The sequence below is a fragment of the Takifugu rubripes genome, chromosome 10 (genome assembly GCF_901000725.2).
Source record: "Takifugu rubripes chromosome 10, fTakRub1.2, whole genome shotgun sequence".
Lineage (NCBI taxonomy): Eukaryota > Metazoa > Chordata > Actinopteri > Tetraodontiformes > Tetraodontidae > Takifugu > Takifugu rubripes.
Genome location: NC_042294.1, coordinates 11,888,939 through 11,912,631, shown reverse-complemented (window position 1 = coordinate 11,912,631; position 23,693 = coordinate 11,888,939). Strand labels below are relative to the sequence as shown.

The following is a 23,693-nucleotide window of genomic DNA, read 5'->3' as shown; positions in this document are numbered from 1 at the left end:
GATATATATCGCACAATTGCAATGGAAGCAATTTCCACATTTAGGAGACACAGGACTTGGAAATCCCTATTTCCGTCTCTCCTCTCAGCTCACTCTTCGGGCGCCGCCTCAGCCGCTGCCCCTGAGTTAGCGTTACGTTCTTGCCTGTCTCGCCTCCTGGTGGTCCACTGCTCCTCCTCCTCTCAGCTCGTCCTGACGCTCCACCTCCTGGAGACGTCGTTTCTATCGCGGCCAGGCCTGGCGCTCCTCCTCATCGACAGCATCTCTGCGTTCTACTGGCTGGACCGCAGTGAGGGTGGGGGCAGCACCACCAAGCAGGAGGAGAAACTCAGCAAGTGCTCACTCCTGCTGGCCCGTCTGCTCAGGTACGTGATGGTTCATCAGGACCTTTGGGTGGCTCTTTGGAGAACTACTGTGGTACTGGTACATGGAGCTAGTTCAGGTCCAGAACAACCCCCGTACCCCCTATAGTGCCCTCCATGCGCCCCATGATGATGGCAAACAGTAGTAGACCATCTATTGGGCTCGTATGAGAAATTACACATGACCATTAATTAATAACAGAGTTAAATATTAATGGCAGTAATACAAAACAAACACGTCAGATTTATATTTATTCATCAGTTGATAAAAATAATTACTCGTCCCGGTGCTGACACCATTTAGGTGCGTTTCAAAGGGTTCTGTAGCACCTTGACTGGGTCACTGAGACAAGGTGGTCTGTCAGGTGGTCCTGGTGTTCCAGCCTCACTGAGGATCTGGAGGCTTCAGGATGCGTGGGGGGGCTGCACTACCAAATGGTGCCCATGTGAGGATTCTGACCCCAGAACAGCAGACGTGGACAGGATTTGTATCTATTGACCTCAAGCGTCCTCTCGTTTTCAGGGACTACCGGATCACTGTGTTTGCCACATGCCACGCCATCAGGAGGAACTTCGCCGGACTTCCCGCCTCCTCCGATTTTGCCCGGCCCCATCTGTGTCGCTCATGGCAACGGCTGGTGAAACACCGGCTGTTGTGTTCTCGAGAGCAGACAGTGGACAGTATGTCTGACTCGGTAAAAGGCGATAAGGGGGAAAGGCGGCGGCAGGTCTTCGGCGTCCAGTACACCTCGCCCTCTCTGCCGTCCCAGAGGAGCAGCAGCTTTTATGTATCGGATGGAGGAGTCCAGTTTGTTTGAAAAGAAAAGAATTTAATTTGTGATTTAAAGGACACACTTTGTTCCCCTTGCTTAATAAAGGTTTGTTGTGGTCCGTCGTGTCGTTAACAGATGTCTTTTTCAGGAACGTCAGCTGTCAGATTGATCTTTTTCAGTTGTTGTGAGATCAGAGTTTTAATAAAACTTTTACAGATGTTGGTTGTTGCTGTGGAGACCTTAATGTTTGTACCGTGATCAGGAATCTTGGCGCCATTTTTGTCGATGCAGATCAACCATCGGTGGCTCCGAGGCGGTCCGCGTGCCAGCGCGATCCAGTCCGGGACTTCGGGTGTAATGACAGGGACCGCCTCACTGGAGAAGTTCCCCGACAAATCCCTCCGCGGGGTCAGTCACTTTTTACACAACACAAATAAATATACGGAGCCAGCAGCGCCTTCTCGCCGCGACAACTTTACGTTTTTGCGTCCAGCTGGTGAGAAATCGCCGCCTGGACGGGAAAAAGCGCGAAGTCCTGCTTAACAAGTCCGCTGTGGGACGACAGTTCATATTTTCAGAGACCTACTTCTCCAGCTATCACTGACAGGGTGCGCTGCGGTCCTTCCTAAACATGGCCTCCATGACGGAGAGACCGCTTTAACTTTAATTTTTTAAAAGCGATTCCAGCGCAATATCACCCGTTTCTTACTTCCAAAATCACCGGGAATGTTTCGTTGGAGAACCCTGCCATGCCGGGCGTGTGAGATACATGCGATCCTTCGGAGAAGTTCGCAGTTGTATTTAAACAGACCGTTTTAAGTTGGCTGGAAAGCTGGAGAGGAAAAAGAGAACCGCATCAAATCAGTAAGGAAGCATTTTCCCTCTCTTCCTTCGACTCCCTGCTCGAAATTCCTGTCTTAACTTTACGACCCTCGTCAACATTTGAAAATGGCTACACAGCAGCGCGTGATAGACGCACTCATCCCCACAGCATGCTAATTGCTAGCATGCTATCTGCGCTAATGTTAGCAGAAGTGCTAAGTCAACTGGGCGGTCCACGGCAGCTAATGGCTAACCGCTGTGTTTGGGTTCCTCCAAATAAACCTATTTTAAAGAGCTCGTATTAACCATTTACCGGCACATTTGCGTAAGAACTTATTCTCTTAGCGGCTAGTATTGCGTTAAACAACCGTTGGCTCGCACCGTCTGTATGTGTAATTTAAATATGCAACTATCTGTGGAAGAGTTGCTCATTTGTAGCTGAATGTTACGCCTGTTAACCACCTGCAGAACTTTTGCTGATCGTGATCAGAAAGAACCTTCCTCAATTTTCATCTTTTTCTGGTACCTGTTATATTAAGATTTAAAAAAAAAGTGATCTAAAATGCGGTGGAGCTGCAGCCAAATACGGGTAAAATGTGTGAACCTGACCCTATAAAATGAACCCTTCGCTTTTGGCTTCTCCAACAGTTTAAAACTGGGCGTTGCTGTTGCCCAGGTGTTGCCCTCTGTCCCTTTACCTGCCGGCTCCAGTACTGTCGGTGCGTTCAACCCTTTGTCCCGGTCTTTCCTCAGAATGCCTTCTGAGGCCCAGGATCCTCGGGACCGAGGACTGACCCCTCCTGTCACCCGGGCTGGACGGAGCGCCCAGTTGGCCAAGGCTGCCGCCACCAGTCTGAACGTGAGCGAGCGGCGGCCTCGTGGGCGACCCCGGAAGGACGGGAGCAGCAACACACCTGCCCCCCCCCCTTCAGCCTCCGCCGGCTCCTCCAGCTGCTCCTGCTTCCTGTCCCAAGTCCAGGAAGAAGTAAGTGTGGTTCTGGGGTCGATGTTGGGTCGGGTGGTCCTCCACCCCTGACCCAGACCCAGAGGAAATGAAACCCGGTTCTGGGCTTCTATGTCAGTTTGGATTTTTGGGGAACCGTGTGAATGGATCAGAATCCTCATCGGTTCTGGTCGTTGTCATTGGGGGCATTTCAAACTCTGCCCAGGTAACCAGGTGTCTTTCTACCTGTTGTTAGGGGGCGGGGCCGGGGCCGAGTCCAGCAGGAAGATGAGGAGCGTGTGGATGCCGCGCAGCAGAAACCCCAGGAGACAGGTGTGTAGCGCACAGGTGAACAGGTGACCCGGTGAACAGGTGACCCGGTGAACAGGTGACCCGGTGAACAGGTGACCCGTCTGTGCTGCACCTGCTCCAGCTAAACTGTGTTTTGTTGTGCAGAGGTGAAAGAAAAGACAGCAGGAGGCCGTTCATCCAGGAGAAAGTCCACTAACCCTGAACCCAGCCAAGACCGCCCAAAACCAGGACCTGAGCTGGACCCTGGACCCAGCCAAGACCACCCAAAACCAGAACCTGAGCTGGACCCTGAACCCAACCAAGACCACCCAAAACCAGAACCTGAGCTGGACCCTGGACCCAGCCAAGACCACCCAAAACCAGAACCTGAGCTGGACCCCGGACCCAGCCAAGACCGCCCAAAACCAGAAGCTGAGCTGGACGCCAAACCCAGCCAGGACGATCTGAAACCACAACCAGACCCTGCACCCAGCGAGGACCACTCAAAACCAGAACCTGAGTTGGACCCTGAACCCAGCCTGGACCACCCAAAAGCAGAACCTGAGCTGGACCCTGAACCCAGCGAGGACCACCCAAAACCAGAACCTGAGGTGGACCCTCAACACAGCCAGGACCACCCAAAAGCAGAACCTGAGCTGGACCCTAGACCCAGCCAGGACCACCAGGAAACAGGCAATGAGATGGATTCCGATCCCAGCCATGGCCATCTGAAACCACAACCAGAGCCAGACCTGGTACCCAGCGAGGACCACTCAAAACCAGAACCTGAGCTGGACCCTGAACCCAGCCAGGACCACCCAGAAGCAGAACCTGAGGTGGACCCTACTCCCAGTCAGGACCACCCCAAATCAGAACATGATCTTGACCCTGGTCCCAGCCAGGATGACCCAAAACCAGAACCAGAGCCGGACTCTGCACCCAGCCAGGACCACACCAAATCAGAACATGAGCTGGACCCTGGTCCCAGCCAGGATGACCCAAAAGCAGAACCTGAGCTGGACCCTGGACCCAGCCAGGACCACCCCAAACCAGAACCTGAGCTGGACCCTGGACCCCGCCAGGACCACCCAAAAGCAGAACCTGACCTGGACCCTGAACCCAGCCAGGAAGACGTGAAAACAGAATTTGAGGTGGACACTGGACCCAGCCAGGACCACCCCAAACCAGAACCTGAGCTGGACCCTGAACCCAGCCAGGAAGATGTGAAAACAGAATTTGAGGTGGACCTTGGACCCAGCCAGGATGACCCAAATCCAGAACTCACACTCTTCCAGGTTTCTTTCATTTCACGACCAGAACCCAGCCAGGGTGGCCTTATTTCACAATCTGACCAGGACTTGAAAGAACCTTGGTTGGAATGTGAGCACAACAAAGACCATCTTGGTCGCCCGTCTGAACCTGCTGAAGATCACATACATCCTGAACCTGAAGGGAACCCTGGTACCAGTCCGAGCCCAAATCAGGAGCCCAGCAAGGACCACAGTAATCCAAAATTGCAGACAGATCCTGAGTCTGGACCCAACCACTTAAGTCCAAAACCAGAGCCTAGCCCAGACCACCTGAGTGAAGAATCTGGATTTCCAGAACCCAGCTCAGACCCAGCTGCTAGTGCAGTGGAAATCGGAGAGAGCGGTGCAGCTCACACCCTGTTCTTGGTCTTCACTTCAGCAGAAACGGCTCCATCTAGTCCACAACCTTGCTCCCTGGACCTTAGCTGCAACCCCGTCTCCATGGTGATTGATTGTGATAAAGCAGCAGAGAGAGAGGGGGGCGGTTCCAGCTCTACAGAGCAGAGTCCCACCTTTAGTCCTTTGGCCTCCCCCTGTCCCCGATTGGACGATGAAGACCCTCTGTCTCCACTGTTCCACCAGAATGTGTCTGAGGACTCTGGGAGCTCAGGACCACCCATCCTGGTTCACTCCAAGAAGTTGTAAGTGTTTATGTGATGCTGCTGTCCTGCTTTGTACCAAAGTCTGTGACCTTATCCAGGTCCTGCCGCTCTAAGGGGTCCCCGGGGGGGTTAGGGTTTGTGTCAGTGGTGCAGTGGGTCCGAGAGAGTCGAGGTGGAGGAACGTGTGGCCAGATGTGGTCATGGACGTTTCTGCAGCAGAGAGCTGCTCAGACTCTGTGTCAGGAAAATGTTCCCTTCCACTCAAATTCTCTGGTGGAGTGGGATCTGACCTCTGACCTCTTTCTTTCTCTCAATTTCTCTGGATGGTTCAGCTCTGTCCAGCCGAACCCTCCATCCAGTCCACAGTCAGAGTCCTCCTGCACACTAGACCAGGCTTTACGTCATTTAACCTTTGACCTTTCCAGGCCTTCTGGGTCCTCCAACTCCAGACTGTATTGCTGACCACATGGTCATTGATGAAGGAAATGTAACCACCTCAAAAGGCCCAGATATGTTGTGGAGACTCCTTTATTAAAATGAGTGTGGTGAAGAACGTGAGCGACAGAATCTGCTCCTTACCGCTCGTGGTCTTGGTGATCTCCTCGCTCACTCCTCGTGATCTCTCCTCGCTCACTCTCCTCGCTCACTCCTCGCTCACTCTCCTCGCTCGCTCCAGCCACATTTCCACGTGTGTCATTGGTGACAGGCAGAGGATCTTCTGTCTCTGTCTCTCATCAGAAAATGAAGGGATTTTGCTAAATGTCTATTAACCTAGAACAAAACGTGTTTACCATTTTAACAGCTCTAAAAGAGAACAAATGGGCCATGATGGGCCTCTAATTTGTTCGCATTGTTCCTTTTGTCCTGGACTCATGCATGTTTCTAATCCTGCAGTTTGAAGCAGTGTGCTTTCTGTTACCGCGGTGACAACCAGGCCCCTCTGGGCCAGGGCCACCTGATGGTGTTCGGCCCGACGCCGGGCTACATTCCGCTCCACATCCTCAATCGGCGCGCCTCCTCCGACTGTGATAACGACTGCCACGATTACTGCTACGGGGGGAGCCAGACCCCATCCACGTGAGTGACACACCTTTGAGTCATGAAAGGATGGGATGTTTGAGAAGAGTCAACAGTCCATTAAACTGTCTGTGTGTGTGTGTGTTGTGTGTGCAGGTGCAGCAGTCCAGAACAGTGTGGTAAGTACTTGTCATTCACGTTAGTTACTGATATCAAAGCTTGTTTTAAGTGCATTTCTGGCCGCACGTGTTTAATAATTATTTTCAATAACAGTCGAAAGGTGTTTTTTTATTTTCAGATCTCTTTTATGAGTGTTTGGTGTGTGTACCAGTGGATTTGTACTCCTTTAAACCGTAGATATATGATAAATGTTTTTAATAGGAAACATGAGGGACACACTAACACACTTTCAGGTCCACTTCTGAACTGTTTCTGAGAAAGGGTTAGGGTTAGTTAACCCTAGTTAACCAAGTTAACCACCATCTGCCCACAGAGTCTTCCTCTGAGTTTGTGGAGCAGCTCGGACCCGTGGGCCTGCCGCATGATCTCAACATCCAATCGCTGTTTGACCCCACAGGTACAGCCTTTCTTAGTGTCATGTTGGGAAACAAGTCCTGTTCAAACTGGTGTTAGATGCACGATTGGATTCAGCTCAGTATAAACTGTGTGCGTGCGTGTGTGTGTGTATGTGCGTGCGTGTGTGTGTGTGTGCGCGCGTGTGTGTGTGTGTGCGTGCCTTTGCAGGTCAGTGCTGTGCTCACCAGCAGTGTGCAGCCTGGTCAGAGGGAGTTTGTTGTGGCGAAGGTCAGTCGTTGCTCTACGTGGACAAAGCCATTGATTCAGGAAGCACACAGGTCTGTTTCCCTGCCCTCGCTTGTGTAACACCTGTATTTGGGTCACAGCGTCTTACACTTCGGCTCGCCATCCTCTCTCCAGGTGTGCGCTTACTGCCAACGACTTGGAGCTTCCCTGCGTTGCTGCAAAGCAAACTGTGGGCGGAGCTACCACTTTCCTTGTGCAGCAGCAGCCGGAGCGCAACAGAACTGGGCTGAAAGACACCTGCTGTGTACAAAACATTCGGTTGCAGGTACACGCCCCCCCCTGGTGAAGCTTTGATGACAGCGCACGTTCACCTAACCTCGTGGAACCTTCTTGTCTGTCTGCAGTGACGTTGCCGTGTAAACGTTGTTTGAGCGGTGGTGATGCCGGCAGCTTGTTGATGTGCTGTTGCTGTGGTGACTGTTACCATGGGGATTGCCTGGACCCTCCTGTCGTCCCCACCCCCCTGTGCCGAGCAGGCTGGCAGTGTCCACAGTGTCGAGTCTGCCAGGGCTGCAGGTATCACGATACTTTCGTTCCATCGATACTTCGTTGCAGTTATCAGATATTAACCATTTTCTGATTTTTGTAAAAACATTAAATCCAATTGAAGAAAGTAATGTGTTCCCATAATTGTTTTGAATCTCTATATACGTTGAGCAGACAGAAGACCAACTGCTCCCTCTCTTTGATCCTCTGAAATCAGTGTGTTTACCTTCTGTTTGTGAGCCAGAACACTAATCTGAAGGATCCATTGTTATTTTAAAGCCACTTATCTGTGCTAACATCAGGACTAATAAACCCTGCCTCAATGTCCTTCATCAGGTGCTTTGTGCTGTTTAGGTCAGATGTTTCTGTGGAGACAGATTGTGCTCGACCACCTCGTATTATCACATTCATCATTTGGTCAACTTGATCCAAAATGTTCTGGAATGTTTTTTTTTTCCTATCCTGCCCTGGCTGTTCCATTTCTTATTTTAAATGTTAACCTTTCAAATATTTCTGTTTCAGTTCAAATAAGATTGGAAACATACAGTATACGAGGCATGATTATTATCTATTGTTATTATCTATTATATGAACTTAGACAGTAAAAGCTTCAAAAAAGCTGGATTTGACTGGCTGTAAATTTAAGTTTCCACTGGTTTCTTCTCTGCTCTCTGAAACTGAAGAGCTTTGAGTTACAGACAAAACACAATCTAAACCCTAAAATGGTCACAAGATGACTCGATCGATTCCATTTTCAGAGCTGGAGTGTGAAGTGCAGGTGAATCCATTGTCACTCTTATATTTTTGTGTTAGATCGCGAGGGATTGAGGGAACGTTGCTGGTGTGTGAGCGCTGTGATAAGGCCTACCATACACACTGTCTCACACCACCCCTGGATCACAGACCAAGCACTGGCTGGAGCTGCAAGGTGAGTCAAACTCACACGTACAAACGTAGTGTTGTCTAATCAAGACTGAGTTTTAATTTGTGTCTTCCTCAGAACTGTAGAATATGCCGTCGATGTGGTGTTAGGTCATCAGGCCAGTGGGCCAATCACCCATTTCTGTGCAAGCCATGTGACCCAGCTCTGCCTTGTCCTGTCTGTGACAGCTCCCCTGAACCCTACAAACCACAGGAGACTCTGACTTGTATCTGCTGCTTCAGGTAGCCACATCTCAGCTACATCTGCGTTTGCACGTTCTGCGTTGCTCCCTGCTGACCTTCAGGCTGCTCAGAAATCAGAAATCTGACAAGGATTTCCCACTGTGGGTCAGATTCATCTGAAAGTTTAGACTTTTAAGTATGTTTCCTCCTTGTGGTGCATTTCACCTCTGATCTTGGTGGCACCAGTGAAAGCCGAACCCATAATGTGACCTGGTGACAGCACCACTCTGTTTAGCTAAAAATAGGACATTCCAAAAACACGGCAAAATCAGCAAAACTGTGCTAAACTGCCATTAATCGAATGCAGTTAACTAGGAGTAATGTTCAGAATAGTTAACCTGATCCATGCGCAGTGCTCAAAAATGGCACTTCCAAAACTCAAATAGCTTCATGATTGATCTGAACATGTGGTTCACCACGTTGGTGGAGCAGAGAAAAGCTTCAAATCTGGATGTGTTGGCTTAATCTTGCGTTATTGAGCATCACACATTACAGACATGGATGAAACCTAACAGGTCTAATTATTCTGCAGAGAGACGGACGGTCCTCGGTCCTTATCTGGACATTTGACACCCTTGAGCAGTGGCTCAAATTCTGTGGGTTGATCAAAATTCCCCCATCTGTCCATAGTTGGGCATAACACTTTTCCTACGTTTCCATTGACATTATTTAATTCAGTTCTCAGCAGAACAACATCCTGTCCAGTATTAAAAACCACTCAGACCTCACACATCAATGTCAAACCACACTTTAGAGTTCTTCCAACATGTCTTGCACCTCATTCTCAGTTTTCTCTCACGCAGGTGTGTCCATACTGATTGTGCCAGTGGATGGCAGAGAGAGGGCAGGGTGGGACCTGAAGATTATATCTGCTCTACCTGCAGACCTAAGGAAGGGGAACTAGTACCCAACCGGCCTACGCAGCCACCAAGTTTCTTCATTTCACTGCCAACAGATCCAGACGACAAAGACACTATCTCCCTCCATATTCCAGCCCAGTTCATCTCTTCAGAGCCATCACAGGAGCCAGTAAAGCCTGAGTGTACACCACTACCAGCAGAACCTCAATGTAGTCCCTCACTTCAGCAGAACACCACAGATCCACATATTCATCCTGCACCATGTCGGGCAGAATCCACAGAGGTCCAACACAGTTCTGCTGTGCCAACAAGTCCTGCCCAACAATCTCCACACCCTGAATCTGAATCAAAAGACATCCATTATTTTCAGGAACCACCACACCAGGAGGCCCTCGTGCAGCAGCATTGTTCTCTAGCATCTCCTAGGAATGCACGGGAGCTTCATAGCACCCCTCCCCCATCTCAGCACAGTCCAAGTGAACAGCTTGATCGTCCTGCAACACCTCAGCCTTACAATTCAGAGCCCAATCTTGCTGCCTCTCGCCAAGATCCAGTTGAGCCCCGGCATCCTTCTCCTTCAGAGTCCTGCTATTGCCCTGCTGCACCTCACCGGGATCCTGAAGAGCCCCATCACTGTCCTCCTCCATCTCAACCAGGTCAATCTACTCCCCACTCTGATTCGGAACCTCCTCAACCTGAATCCAAAGAGCCCCAGCAGAGTCCTGCTGCTCCTAAGGAGGACCTCATAGAGTTCCATCACAGTCCTTCGCATCATCCTGAAACGCAGTCGCCCACAGATTCGCGTTCACCATTTCATCAGGACCCAGTGGAACCTGGCAGTGATCATGCAGCATCTCACGCTGAACTAGCAGAGAAATGTCTTGAGCCACCCGATCAGGACCCAGCACAACTCCATCAACATCCTGAATCTGTGGAACGTACACCTGCAACGCATCAATCTGAACACTCTGTGCTTCTCTACAGTCCTGCATTACTTTGTTTTACAACCACAGAGATCCAGAACAGTCCATCACAAACTCAGGCTGATCCACCCGATTTTCATCGTAGTCCAACGTCACAACTTCCCCCCACAGACCTCCCTCACAGTCCTGAGCCCAAAGAGCTTGTTGGTAATGTTGCACAGCTTCACGGTGATCCCACAGAGGCTCCTCCTAGTCCTGCACCCACTCTTGCTAAAAACCTGGACTCGCCACAGGGTCTTTCTTCTCATTTTGAGCCTGCAAAGCTTCACGTAACTGCTGTATCTTCACATGCTAATACTGAAAAAAGGACAGATTCTACAAATCAAGAAAACCACTTGGGAACTAACTCTTCTCCAACAGAGCACCCAGAAGACCCTTCGCTTGCTCCCGATCAAATAGCAGTCCAGGATAGGCCCAACATTTGCATTATCGGCCCTGCAAGAATGCATCAGAGTTCTGCCAATTTAAACGAAATGCAGAATAGCTCTGATCAACTCGGCCACCACAAAGCCACTAGTACTATCAGTAGTTCCCCTGAAGACCAGTGTACAGCTACAACATTTCCACATAGTCCAGAGCAGGAAAGTTTGATGTTGTGTAGCGATGCCCCTTCTCCCAGTCAGATGCAGCTTCAGCCAGGACTCTCCAACATTCAGCAAACACCACCACCAGACACTCCATGCCAGCAAAGCCTTCCGCTGCTTAGACCTGCACAAGACTGTGTATCAGAACTAACGCCACATCCTGCAGAAGATCCTGAACCCCCCCTAGTCCAGGAAGCTTCTGAATCAACTAGTCAAGTTCTGTTACCCCGTAGGGACGCTCACACCATTTTCAAGTCGGACCGAGACTGCTCACCAGTCTATTGTAGGTCAACGAGGACAGTAATCAAACAGGCCTCTCCAAAGTCTTTGTCTGCTCCATGCAGCCCGTCACCATCTCAGCCTCCCATCAAGTGCAGTGTCTCACAACCCTCTAGCCCAGTGCCCTCCCAGTTCAAGTTAGGGTCATCTCAGTTTGTTGTCCAGTCAGAAGTCACTTTTAAATGCGACAACAGAAGTGAGGTGTTGTCTTTGGACTGTTTCCCCATCCAGATGGGACTTGCTGAGAAAAGGCAGACCCTGGAAAAAAGTCAGGACTCTCTTAGCCCCGTCTCCAATGTATCGCCAATGGCAACCAGTGACACAGATGACAAACTCTCAAAGAGTCTTACTCCTGCTTTAAGTGGCAGACTTGACACAGATCATCTCAGCCTAGCTTCTGTTCCTTCCAAACCCACACTTCAAAGCCTTTCTCCACACCCCAGTGAAGCTTTGGTTCCTCTCCCACCCCAGAGGCCTTGTGACAGCTTTTTATGTTGCACAGAACCTAATGACATGCTCGAAACGAGGTCAGTAAGTCACAGTCCTCAACATACCAGTCAGATGCCTACAATCTCAGCTGCCTCTCTTCCAGCTTGTCCTTTAACAGGGGAGCCCAGTCCTGCCACTGATGAAGCCTCATGCCAACCCAGTAACCTCTTTGAATCACCTGTTAGATCTCCAGAGAGCTCACACGCTGTAACACCTCCCCCCACGTACCTTAACTTGTTTCAGTCAAACAAAAATGAAGGAGAGGCCCAGCTCCCCCATCCTTCTGTTGAACCAGAAACAGGTGACCTGTGTTCTTCTGCAGACAGTCTGGATCATGATAGCATAGTTCATAATGCAGCTACGATCAGTGATGGCCCAAGAGACTCTGTTCATGATCAAGAGAAGATCCTTTTCACTGTTTGTGGTTCAGCAGAGGTCACACAGACAAATGTAAGTCCTCCACGTTCTGCTCAGTTAAGTGTCCCAAACCCGGATAGTCCTTCACAGACAACAACCTTGACTAGTTGTGGGCCTTTACCCTGTAAGCGCACTGTGAGCCACGATGACCAGGCCACCTTCTCACCTGCGAAAAGAACTGAGACTCACTCAAGTCACTTTCCAGATAGGTCTTGTCACGTTGGTCCAGGTAATCCTGTTAATGTTGATACCCCCTCCGTTAATTCTCCCTCAGGTGCCTCAGCAAGCACCACACAGAGCAGCCTTGCACAAACTACCGCAGAGTTTGTAAGTTCACCACACAGTCTAGCTCAGTCCAATAAATTATGCTGTAGCCCCCAACACAACCCAGTTCTAAACACTGAAAACAAACCTGGACCCAGTTCAAGTCTCAAGGTTGACATTGATGTCAGTTCAAAGATGCTGAATTCTTTTCTCCCCTCTTTGGTTAGTTTTGAATCTGGTCCTGAGAAACCCGACAATGTTGGGGAGATGATGCCAGAGCCTGTAAGTTCCTCACTGTACAACAAGTCCACTGTGGTGAGCCATTCTCCAGATGCTGCACACCATACCCTCAACCCGTGTGTCACTGACAGCCAACAAAGCCCTGGCTCCACCAGTCCCCTGCCTCTCAGAGCAGCCAACTCGGCTGATATTAGTTCCAGTCTGGCTAGTCCTAGCCCCCAGAGTCCTGTCTGCTGTAGTCCCTCTCAGGTTAGCAGTTCAATGCGTAGTTGTAGCCACATTACTGGAGCTCCTGTGTGCCCTCAGGCTCTCTCTCCTCATCGTGTGACCAGTAGCCCAGCTACCAATCCTAAGTGTGGCTCTTTGCAGTCAAGTAACAGACAAGTGCATCCAAGTCCAGTCTCTGGCCACTCGGAAGACACCCCCAGCCCAGGTCCTGATAGCCCACTGCTGTGTTTTCATGCTACGTTAACGAGCGTCCCGCAGAACATTCAAACTCAGAGGGAGTCTGCAGCTGCTGAATGTAAGTATCAAGAGACCCAAAAGGGGTCATGTTGAAAATGGCTCAGCGTCTGAGCAAAGCGCTTAGGTTTTGACATTACAATATCCTGTAGATCCCAACTTGGCAGAAGAAGTGATGGCATCAGAGAAGGTAATTGAAGAAAATGAGAAGAGAGAGGATCCACCACAGGAGAAGCTACCTGAGGAGTCAGGTGAGGGTAAAGACCCAAGAGGAGAATCGCATCCAGAGGAGAAGCAGAGCAGCTTCAGCTGTTCCACTGGTAGGAAGCTATCATCTGATATAACGGTTCCTTGACATGCTCGATGAGTGACCTTCACGTGTATCTGTCTCTGCAGGAGTCCAGCAGGAGGTCCCTACTGATGCCCCCGTTTCCCCCCTACCTGCACAGCCAGCTCCTCACTCCCCCGACCTCATCAATCTTCAGTCGGCCTCGCCCCCAAACCAGCCTACAGTTCCCTCCCCTGCAGATCTACTCTCGCCATGTCATCTTCATGGAGCGAACTCTCTAGACTCCTGCACTTCTTCCCCTCACAGGAATTCCTCATCCTCCTGCTGCTCACCCCATGCCCCACCCATCCCTTCTCCTGTGGATTTGCACTCCAAAGAGGAGCAGCTGTCTAATCGTCAACCATTAGAGGAGGCCTCAGGAGAAACGTTGATGCTGAATAACCAAAGTGTCTCCTATAAGGTGACCTTGGATGGTGATGATGGACAGTCAGAGCGACAGGCCACACCTGTTCCTGTAGAAACGGAGCCCACCACTGATGAATCGCAGTCACACAGTAGGCCTTTAGAGAGGAGAAAGGAAGGTTCAGCAACACCAGAGCCAGCATCATCACATACATCTGAGGAGGTACCGGGGGCAAGAAATTGGATGGAAGAGGAGGAGGAGGAACTGCAAGATAAGTCAGAAGCAGAGGAAGAGGAAATACCTATGAGTCCTGTGCCTGAGCTGGACCCATCGCTAGATGATGTGATGGAGGTGATGACTTCTGCGTCTCCTCCCTTGACTCTTCGAAACCCCTCTTCTCCCAGCCCAGTTTTTTTCTATGGCCGGGGGAAGGAACAGGGTTTGGCACGTCCTCCCTGCTCTTCTATGCCTTCAGATGACCTCTCCATCCGTCTTCGGCTGTCTCCCTTCTCCACCGAGGCCTCCCCTGAGACATCACCCACAAGAGTTCCAATCACCCCCCCTCCTCTCTCTCCAGCTTCACCTCATCCCCACTCCTCCCCTGACAAAAACTTTGTTCCCTTGTCTAAGGTCAGTCAGATTTAACTTCTAATTTTTGCTGCCTTCTTTTCTATTCTTTCTTTCTAAGGACTGTCTGTCTCCTCCTGGTTTTTCTTCTCTCAGGCTCCCCCCACCCTTCTGCTACCCTTCACTCCTAAAATTGGAATGGGGAAACCAGCAATTTCCAAGAGGAAATTCTCACCTGCCAGAGCAAGAATCAAGCAGGTTTGGAGTGTGAGTGTGGTCATCAAAGAGAGCAAGCGTCAGAGAGAGAGAGAGCATTGGAGAGAGTGAAATTGTCAGAGAGAGCACGAGCATGGAAGTGAGAGGGAGAGTGTCAGAGAGACATTGAAAGAGTGAAAGAGAGGGCTCGTCCAGCGTGGAATTGAGAGGGAGTTTCAGAGAAAGAGAGCAAGCAGAGAGCCAGTGTCGGATAGAGCGAGAGAACAGGCATTGGAGAGGTGGAGAGTGTCGGCGTGGGAAAGAGGATGAGCGGAGAGCACGTGTCAGAGAGAGAGTTTAACGCTGAGTTCACACTGGACGCACAAGCGTCATGCTAAGAATATCGCACGTGAGCCGGAGCCTCTTTCCACCAGACATTAGTCTGTGCCAGCCCACAAGCTCCTCGGCTGTTCTCTACTTATAGCAGCGTTGTGTAGTTGTAGTTGTGCGTGGGAGATATACAGGTGCAGTTTAAAATAAATGTTTATCTAGTCTATTTTCATTAGATCTATTTAAGTTCTCTTTCTGTTTCCCAGTTCTCGTTCCTCTGTGTGTGGGGGTGTGCGTGTGCGTCTCTCTTGCGCTCTCTTTAGAAATTAACACAAAAATGAAATTGTATTTGTCGAGTGTGTTGTTTCATTGTGAAAAGTGCTCGGATTCCTTTGTTTTTTTCTTTGTCTTCCTGCCGGCTTGAAACGACCTATTGCGTCTGGAGAGAATAGACCAGACGCCCAAACAAACGCTGGAGTCTGAACGTGTGAACGACACGTTCTGTTAACATGAGCGCCGAGATCCACAGACCTCCGCTGCTCGGTGCCTCGCAGCACGTCTGCATCCAGCGTGAACCCAGTGTGAGAGAGGGGGCATCAGGTGGCCCGTAGGAGATCAAGCATACAGTTGAATCCAGCTCCACACGACTTTGGCATCTGGTTTCAATTCGTTCCTTCGTTTCACGCAGCAGCGTGAGACAGCTGATGGGAGCCTGTCCTCCTCAGCACTGGGTTGGTGCTTTGTCAGTGGGTTAATAGGGCCCCAGTTTATTATGTGACCTATTTCAGCTGGAGTCAGGCAGCAGACCAGCATTCCTAACAGGAAGGTGGATCATCATACAACTTTGATCATCTCGTACATCATTTCCAAGATCCATGCCGATCCTTGTTGCCTCCTCCTGGGGGGAGTGGGGAGGTTGTGGAGCATCTGTGCATTGGAGTTTAACTCCGATTTAGGCACAGAGAGCTCCGGTATTAGTCGAACTAATTCATTCACATGCACTTTGGTTGTCCAGTTATACTTGGATTGAGGCAATAATGTTTTTAGTTAAATCATTTTTTCAAGTTGCATTAAACTAAGTTCGAGCCACTTGCTGACTAAGAGCCAGATAATGTGATGGGACATCAATTTTCTCTGGCATTTATAGGCCTTTATCAGATTAAACCCAGACAAGGCTTGAGCTCATGCCACACAACCTTTGCATGTGACCCAGAAAAGGGCCGTATTAACCTGCTGAAAGCTGCATATCGTCACCTGCTGTTGACTTTCTCCGTTGAATGTCTACAAGATTGCACTTCTTTAGCAAAGCTGGTTTAAACTGCATGTAAACATACTGTTTGATAGTGGATGGCTTTTATCACAAACGTTTCAAATTGGGTCAATATCAATGACTAAATTAGGGTTTTGTGTGGCTCCGATTAGATCAAAGGGTTTCTTCTGTGGAGACGCAGTCATTGTACTTCAGTCTTTACTAAGTGGGCTGACACATGAGTGTTCCTTTCAGATGATTATGGGAAATATCTTTGACTTCCACCAGTCCTGTGTACAGGTGTCGCCGTCTCTCCTGTTCCTCTTCAGCCCATTCTCCATCCTGCTCATTCGTCATCTTCCATCCCTCCTCTACAGCAGAGGAATGCTATTTAAATGCTGCTCTTGTCTCCTTGTTCATGTTTAACATATTCCATGCTAGCCCAGAGCCAGTACGGTCTAGTAGTAGCCCAGTCGTGATTTAGGTTGTCCATCATGTGGTGGTCAGGTGACCACTGACCTGTGCCCCTATGCCATGTACATCCGGCCACTTTATTAGGTCCACCTTGCTCCTAAAAGTTTTGATTCCTTTTGCCTTCAGAACTGCCTTAATTCTTGGTGTCATATTTTTAACAAAGTGTTGGAAGCGTTCCACTGAGGTTTTGGTTCATAATGACATGATGGCATCACACAGTTCTGTGCAAATTAAATCTGCTGACTGTGTAAACCGCTGGAGTAGAGTGAAGTCACGGTCACATTCTGGAAACCAGTTTGAGAGGATATGAGCTTGGTCACATGGTGCATTATCCTGCTGGACTAAGGGGCCCAAAGTGATAAAAATATCCCCTCACACTATGGCACCAGCAGGAGCCTGATCCATAACAAGCGGTTAGGGTTAGAGGGTTAGAGGGTTAGGGTTAGGGGTTAAGGGTTAGAGTTAGGGTTAAGGGTTAGGGGTTAAGGGTTAGAGTTAGGGTTAAGGGTTAAGGGTTAGAGGGTTAGGGGCTAGGGTTAGAGGGTTAGGGTTAGAGGGATAGGGGTTAGGGTTAGGGGCTAGGGTTAGGGGTTAGAGGGTTAGGGGCTAGGGTTAGGGGTTAGAGGGTTAGGGGCTAGGGTTAGAGGGTTAGAGGGTTAGGGTTAAGGGTTAGAGGGCTAGGGTTAGAGGGTTAGGGGCTAGGGTTAGGGGTTAGAGGGTTAGGGGCTAGGGTTAGGGTTAAGGGTTAAGGGTTAGAGGGTTAGGGGCTAGGGTTAGAGGGTTAGGGTTAGAGGGTTAGGGGTTAGGGGCTAGGGTTAGGGGTTAGAGGGTTAGGGGTTAGAGGGTTAGGGTTAGAGGGTTAGGGTTAGGGATTAGGGGCTAGGGTTAGGGGTTAGGGTTAGAGGGTTAGGGGTTAGGGTTAGGGGTTAGGGTTAGGGTTAGAGGGTTAGGGGTTAGGGTTAGGGGTTAGGGTTAGGGTTAACAAACCTAACAAGTGGCTGGTGGGTGTATCTTCATGTACCAGACAGTGTTGAATATTCATCTGTTAGCTGCTGCTAGCGTGAAGACAATATATCCTTAGCCTGTCTTACTGGGCTGCATGTTGTTTACCATGGTAATGTTTCATCTAAAAATCAACCTATATATATTTTTTATGTTTTGATTTGTTCTTTTTTTAGCATTTATGTAACTGCATTTTTTCCCCATCTCCACTTTTACTTTCTTTGCACTTCCTTCTTCACTTCATCTGCCCCTGCCTCCCCTAACCCAGGGTTCGTGTTGGAGTAATCGCAGGGCCGTGAGCCCCCCTTCATCCTCCCAGGATTCCATGGGAGAGTCAGGGTGGGACAGCCCTAAGCCCCGTCCACAGGACCCCCCCCTCTGGAGCATGAGAGTGGTAAAAAGCACACTGTAACTCTTACAGGTGTTATGGAAAGGCTGAAGGATGTAGCGGGACAATCCAATTCCTTTTGTAAAAATGTTGGGAAGATAACAGAATAACTTTACTAGGACCAGTAGAGGGAGGTGATGTGGGTGGTGTTCCACTGGCTGCTCACCTGTGTGATGAAGCCGTGACTCAGCGAACAGCACGAGACAGAATATCGGTGCCTATTCTAATGTAAAGAATCCAGAAGAACGTCCTCTATGGTCGCCAGGTCTCGGGAATGTTCCTGCTCTCATTCCCTCTGTTCTGATTGAGAGATGGCCGCTTTGTTGCACCTTTGCTACTTGTGTTTCACTAAAGTCCACAGAGCTGTGATAAGTTTTGGTCAGTTGGAGACCTGAAGATCTCATTTAGGCTTGATTAGTTAAAGATGGACTTTTCCCTGTATGTTCTGATTTTACATCCAGAATCATTGGGAAGTGAAACCCTTTTAAAAATCTTGAAAATACTCAGAATTTAAATTCCCTGATCACTTCTGGCCCTAATTCCCTCCTATATCTGTCCGCTAGTCATTTACAAGTAGTTTTTGGTTTTCCTGCTCTTCTAACAACTTCATCATCCTTTTATTACTTCCAGGGCCGAGGTTCAGGATTTCCAGGCAGGAGGAGGTCCAGGGGAGGAGGTGTTGGCGGAGGAAGAGGAGCAAGAGGAAGGAGCCGACTCAAGGCTCAGGACAGTCTGACCGTGTTGCCGGGGGTATGAACAAAACACACGCATACAGATCTTCCTTCATGTGGCTATCGCTCTAACTTTATGTTGATTAGATGAGTCCATTTAAAGGAAACTGCAGGTATTTTCCAGCTAGATTTAGACAGGTGATTTCTTTTGGGCGTTGCCTCAGAGAACATCAATATTTGACCAGTTTCTTGACTTGCCTCTGACTTTCAGTCGGTCAGTATGGAAGCGTTCCAGCCAAAGGAGGAGGAAGAGAACTCGATGCACAACACGGTGGTGATGTTCTCCACCTCTGACCACTTCACTCTTAAACAGGTAAACAACTGCTGGAATCAGTAACACACGACATGCATGATCAAATATTGTATATCATGTTACTGTTATGTAGAAATTGTAGGTAATATTAGAACCATGTGATAGATACTGTTGTCGAGCCACCCTCCCTCTCACGCTTCAATGACTTTGCTGGTGTTTTGCAGAGAATCTGCTGACTTGATGATATTAGAATCTTGGGAACTGTTTGATCTTGTTAATTTTCCCGTGTGTGTGTGTGTGTGTTGGTGTAGGACATGTGTGTGGTGTGCGGTAGCTTTGGTCAGGGAGCCGAGGGCAGACTGTTGGCCTGTTCTCAGTGTGGACAGTGTTACCATCCCTTCTGTGTGAACGTTAAGGTCAGTATGATCACCATTACATTTGAAATCACTTCAAACATGATTACTGTAGGTTTGGGCAGTTATATGTTTCAGATTCATGATTCAGCCATACGTCTGTTACACATGCATTCACACACAAGGTGGCAGCAGAGGCCAATGTTGTGATGAGAAGGTTTCATAGGTTTTAGAAGAAGATCCATCATATTGTGTTCACACAAATGTAGGTTTGATTAGTGCACAGTAAAACCCTTTGGGTTCATGAGTGTATTTGTGCTGATTTACAGCTATGAAGATGCACATTTCTATGCAATATCCTGCCTACACCTGTTCTGCTGATATTGCATCTGTAATCTGTTTCTTCTCACCATAATCTGGGTTAGGTGTCTTTGATCTGTTGGGTTTCTTTTTAATCTGATTGTACTGACGGTGTGTGTAGATGACGCGGGTTGTCCTGACCAAAGGGTGGCGCTGTCTGGAGTGTACGGTGTGTGAAGCTTGCGGTGAGGCCAGCGACCCTGGACGGCTGTTGTTATGTGATGACTGTGACATCAGTTACCACACCTACTGTTTGGACCCACCCCTTCACACAGTCCCTAAAGGAGCCTGGAAGTGCAAGTGGTAGGGTCGTCTTCCTCAGTCAGCTGTGCATGCATGTTCCTGGGTTCTGTTCTGAGTGTGTGTCTGTTCTGTCCTCAGGTGTGTGAAGTGTATCCAGTGTGGCTCCTCCTCTCCTGGGGTGCGCTGTGATTGGCAGGATAACTACAGTCGTTGTGGACCATGTGGCAGCCTTAGATGCTGTCCGCTGTGTCAGAAACAGTACATGCACAATGAACTCATCATGCAGTGTCAGCAATGCGACAGGTAACACACACCTCGCTGCTGAAGGGTTGCACGAAGCCTTGATGTGAAAACGGTGTGTATTTATGTGTGTGAGCGAGGGTGTTGACGTGTGTTTGTGCCCAGGTGGGTCCATGCAACGTGTCAGGGCCTGAGCTGTGAGGATGAGGTGGAGGCTGTTGCTGACGAAGGCTTTGACTGCTCACTGTGCCGGGGTCACGGCTGCAGCTCTTACGGTGAGCAGAGATCAGAACCTCCTCCTCATCCCATGTGATCAGTCATTCATTACAAATGTGCTTCAGAATTTCACTATCCATTGTTATAAAATGGAAGAATAAAGGACAAAGGGTGGATATATATATATAGTCAAACATGCACTAGCACCTTTGTTATTGGTGGTTAGATGTAAGTTATACTATAGATATCATTCATGTTAAGAAGCTGATGGTTAAGGGGAGACCTGAAACCATAAAATTCAAAAATCCATAAGCTCCACGAATCTGTGTTTTTCAGGGAAATGTGACAGTTTTTCATCACCTCACATGGTTCAGATGAGTTCGCGCCTCAGAGAACCTGGTCAGTACACCCTGTTCAACCTGGGATATGGATAAATGTTTCAAAGTACCAAAGAGTGTGTGTGTGTGTAGGTGTGGAGTCAAAGACGTTCACTCAGGATGGAGTGCGTCTGACAGAGTCGGGTCTCGCTCACCTCCAGTCTCTGGTGGAACCGCTGATGTCTCCACGCAGGTATCGAAGGTAAACAGATGATGTGTAGCTTCCTGCCCTCTCCACTCTACAGGCACACGTTCTTGCATCCTGAGCGGAGTTCAGCTAGTTAGCGTATCGCCTCATCATTCACATAACTGTAGGAAGTGGTTCTGTTTTGTGTGTGCAGGGGTAAACCCAAACTGAAGCTGAGGATCATCAACCAGAACAGTGTGTCTGTCCTGACCCCAGCTGAGCCTGACACCCCCACTGAACAGGACCTCAGAGGTCAGAGGTCATGCTGCTATTCCCAGCAGCCTTTTCATTTGGGTTTTGTTAGCTAATGTTCTTTTTTGCTTCAGGTGGGCTGGACTGTGAGTTGAAATCTGACTCCAGCCCAGAGCGGGAACATAGCCACAACTATGATATTGCCGGCGAACCTGAGGGTGCTGATGGCAACAAGAAGAGGAAGAGGAAACCCTACAGGCCAGGTAGGCGGAGCCGGCTCTTTATTTTAATCTGTGTGTCTTTATCTCACTCTCTCTGCCTGTCTCTGTCTCAGGTATCGGGGGTTTCATGGTGCGTCAGCGTGGTGGGAAGATGGGTCTGAGCAGGATCAAACTCTGTCGAAGAGACTCATCAGAGCTCCTGTGTAGAGATGAAGGTGAGACTCTTGACCTTTGTCTGCACTGGCTCTCGTCTTCTCGACATTCACATAAATGCACTGTTATCTTGCTCAGATGTTTCCGTGGAGACCACGCTAAATATTGACCATACACCGGGGAAGGTGAAGAAGAGATACAGGAAGAAGAAGACTAAGCTTGAGGAGGTGTTTCCCTCCTACCTGCAGGTCTCTCTCTCAAACACACTCACAGGCAAACTTGGTCTTCTGGTCCTGATGGACTTGACTGTCCTCTCTTTTAGGAGGCGTTCTTTGGAAAGGATCTTCTTGATCAGAGTCGGCAGGGGGGACGGAGGCTGGGACCAGGGACCCTAGTCCAACCAATCAGGAGCACCAACCAATTAGTAACGATAGCAGATGAAAAAAGAAGACCCAACCCCACCACAGGAGCAGACGCCAGTAAGAACCAAGGAACGCTGCGTGAGTTTTTTACATTAACATTAAATTTACTTCATGACTTCACCAGTGACATTATATGTGTGTGCATGCACACGCGCGCATTACTGCATGTCTGTTAACACACAGCCATATCGAATGGAACTCTGTTGGATTTGTCTGAAGTTCTCATCACTGATCCTCAAATATTGGCAACAGGTCATACAGGTACACGCACACTTCCATCTGTCTTGTTCTTCCTGTTTATTGTGTCTGATTGGTTCAACATGTTTTTCATGTTCTAACCGTAGGTCCCAACCTTTTTTGCAGCGTACCTTTTTTAAATGCTGTCACCCACACCTCCCAAATAAACACACGGTTCCTGTCATCACTTACATATCTTATTTTCTCCTCTAATCTTTGGGGAAAACGATCCTCCCTTTTGCAAACATTTTTAAACATATACGTTTTTAGACTATGCACTTTAAATTGAATCCCAATGTTAATTTTCACCATATTTTTTTTCAAAACTGTCTGCTCAGAGCTGGCAGGTTCACCAAGCCCCTCAGAATAAATGAAAACCTGCTAAAATTTAGAGTCCGATCTTATATTCCTGCTTTTTTCTCACCTCATGTAGTTAATTGGTTGTCTGTCACAAATGTTTGTGTAATAGTGGTGAAGAATTGTGCGTTGTTCCCATGAAAAGGCTTCTTTGTGTTGTTTTTAGGTGGTTCCTAGTAAAATTAGCACCACCTGTTGGCGGCAGCTTCAGGGCCCCCCAGGGAGCAGGCCACAAACTGCTGTTCTAATATTTCCTTCTACAGAATCCTCTCAATTAACATCTGATTGGATGTGATTTGATGAGTACAGTTGGGGGCTCTGTAGGTTTCCTGCAGCCATTATCCACAAGTTGTCATGAAGCCACGTGATCACCTCGAATATCTCCAACAGTCGCTACAGAGGTGATATGATCAAGCAAAGAAGAACACACTGATCATTAATTTTTGGTTACAGGTCACTTCCAGGTGGAGCGCTCTCCATCTCCATTTGGTAAGACCAATACCTCTTCCCACCACTCCTCTTTGAAGGTCTCACTTCCTAATCCTGCTCCTCCTGATTACAGCTCAGGCCCCTCTAAATACTGCTCCCTACTACCCACTGCAGATACAAGCCAATTTTCTGGTTGTGTCTACTCCTCCGCCAGATAACACTTGCCTTTTTCCCTCCTGCCTGTCCTCCAGATAATGTCTCCTGCTTCTCCTTTGGCTCCTGGTTGTTGTATTTTTTTTTTTATTGAGGTCATTATTTAACCCATCTGTCATCTGTCTGTCTCTTAGCTGGGCTCGACCTTGCCTCCATGACTGATGACCCATCTTTCACAGGAAGTGGTGGTTGTGGCCAGAGGATGGCTCAGGAAGAGCCTCTCGATGCCATCTTGAGTCCTGAGCTTGACAAGATGGTGACAGATGGTGAGTTCAAGTGTTCAGGTTTTCAATTATTCTGTAATTTCCAGAAACTGACCAGAAGTGCAATGTTGTGTTTCAGGTGCCATCCTCGGCAAACTCTACAAGATCCCAGGTTGGACTAGTCTCTGCCCACCCCATCTCAGAATAAAGATTTGTCATTTGGACTGCTTGGATTAAAG

At 48.8% G+C, this 23,693-nt stretch overlaps 2 protein-coding genes across 2 annotated transcripts in view; both read left to right on the top strand.

Moving 5' to 3' along the window:
- Positions 1-1,355, top strand: part of xrcc2 (X-ray repair complementing defective repair in Chinese hamster cells 2) — a 2,299-nt gene extending 944 nt beyond the window's left edge. The window contains exons 5-6 of the mRNA XM_011608174.2: positions 89-365; positions 886-1,355. Coding sequence (XP_011606476.2) covers positions 89-365; positions 886-1,180 — 572 coding nt within the window. The 3' untranslated portion in view covers positions 1,181-1,355. The remainder of the gene's footprint in view (positions 1-88; positions 366-885) is intronic.
- A 1,471-nt stretch (positions 1,356-2,826) lies between these two features.
- The window catches only part of LOC101075083 (histone-lysine N-methyltransferase 2C-like), a 40,715-nt gene continuing 19,848 nt past the window's right edge, over positions 2,827-23,693 (top strand). Inside the window, exons 1-33 of the mRNA XM_029842711.1 lie at positions 2,827-2,942; positions 3,157-3,233; positions 3,357-5,142; positions 5,998-6,180; positions 6,277-6,299; positions 6,614-6,697; positions 6,865-6,974; positions 7,057-7,207; positions 7,287-7,458; positions 8,242-8,356; positions 8,429-8,592; positions 9,396-13,231; positions 13,323-13,490; positions 13,567-14,492; positions 14,586-14,696; positions 17,948-18,073; positions 18,698-18,817; positions 19,010-19,111; positions 19,363-19,467; positions 19,886-20,067; positions 20,146-20,310; positions 20,413-20,522; positions 20,800-20,862; positions 20,934-21,042; positions 21,182-21,279; positions 21,354-21,482; positions 21,554-21,655; positions 21,732-21,841; positions 21,916-22,093; positions 22,199-22,276; positions 23,063-23,098; positions 23,386-23,517; positions 23,594-23,626. Coding sequence (XP_029698571.1) covers positions 3,893-5,142; positions 5,998-6,180; positions 6,277-6,299; positions 6,614-6,697; positions 6,865-6,974; positions 7,057-7,207; positions 7,287-7,458; positions 8,242-8,356; positions 8,429-8,592; positions 9,396-13,231; positions 13,323-13,490; positions 13,567-14,492; positions 14,586-14,696; positions 17,948-18,073; positions 18,698-18,817; positions 19,010-19,111; positions 19,363-19,467; positions 19,886-20,067; positions 20,146-20,310; positions 20,413-20,522; positions 20,800-20,862; positions 20,934-21,042; positions 21,182-21,279; positions 21,354-21,482; positions 21,554-21,655; positions 21,732-21,841; positions 21,916-22,093; positions 22,199-22,276; positions 23,063-23,098; positions 23,386-23,517; positions 23,594-23,626 — 9,271 coding nt within the window. The 5' untranslated portion in view covers positions 2,827-2,942; positions 3,157-3,233; positions 3,357-3,892. The remainder of the gene's footprint in view (positions 2,943-3,156; positions 3,234-3,356; positions 5,143-5,997; positions 6,181-6,276; positions 6,300-6,613; positions 6,698-6,864; positions 6,975-7,056; positions 7,208-7,286; positions 7,459-8,241; positions 8,357-8,428; positions 8,593-9,395; positions 13,232-13,322; positions 13,491-13,566; positions 14,493-14,585; positions 14,697-17,947; positions 18,074-18,697; positions 18,818-19,009; positions 19,112-19,362; positions 19,468-19,885; positions 20,068-20,145; positions 20,311-20,412; positions 20,523-20,799; positions 20,863-20,933; positions 21,043-21,181; positions 21,280-21,353; positions 21,483-21,553; positions 21,656-21,731; positions 21,842-21,915; positions 22,094-22,198; positions 22,277-23,062; positions 23,099-23,385; positions 23,518-23,593; positions 23,627-23,693) is intronic.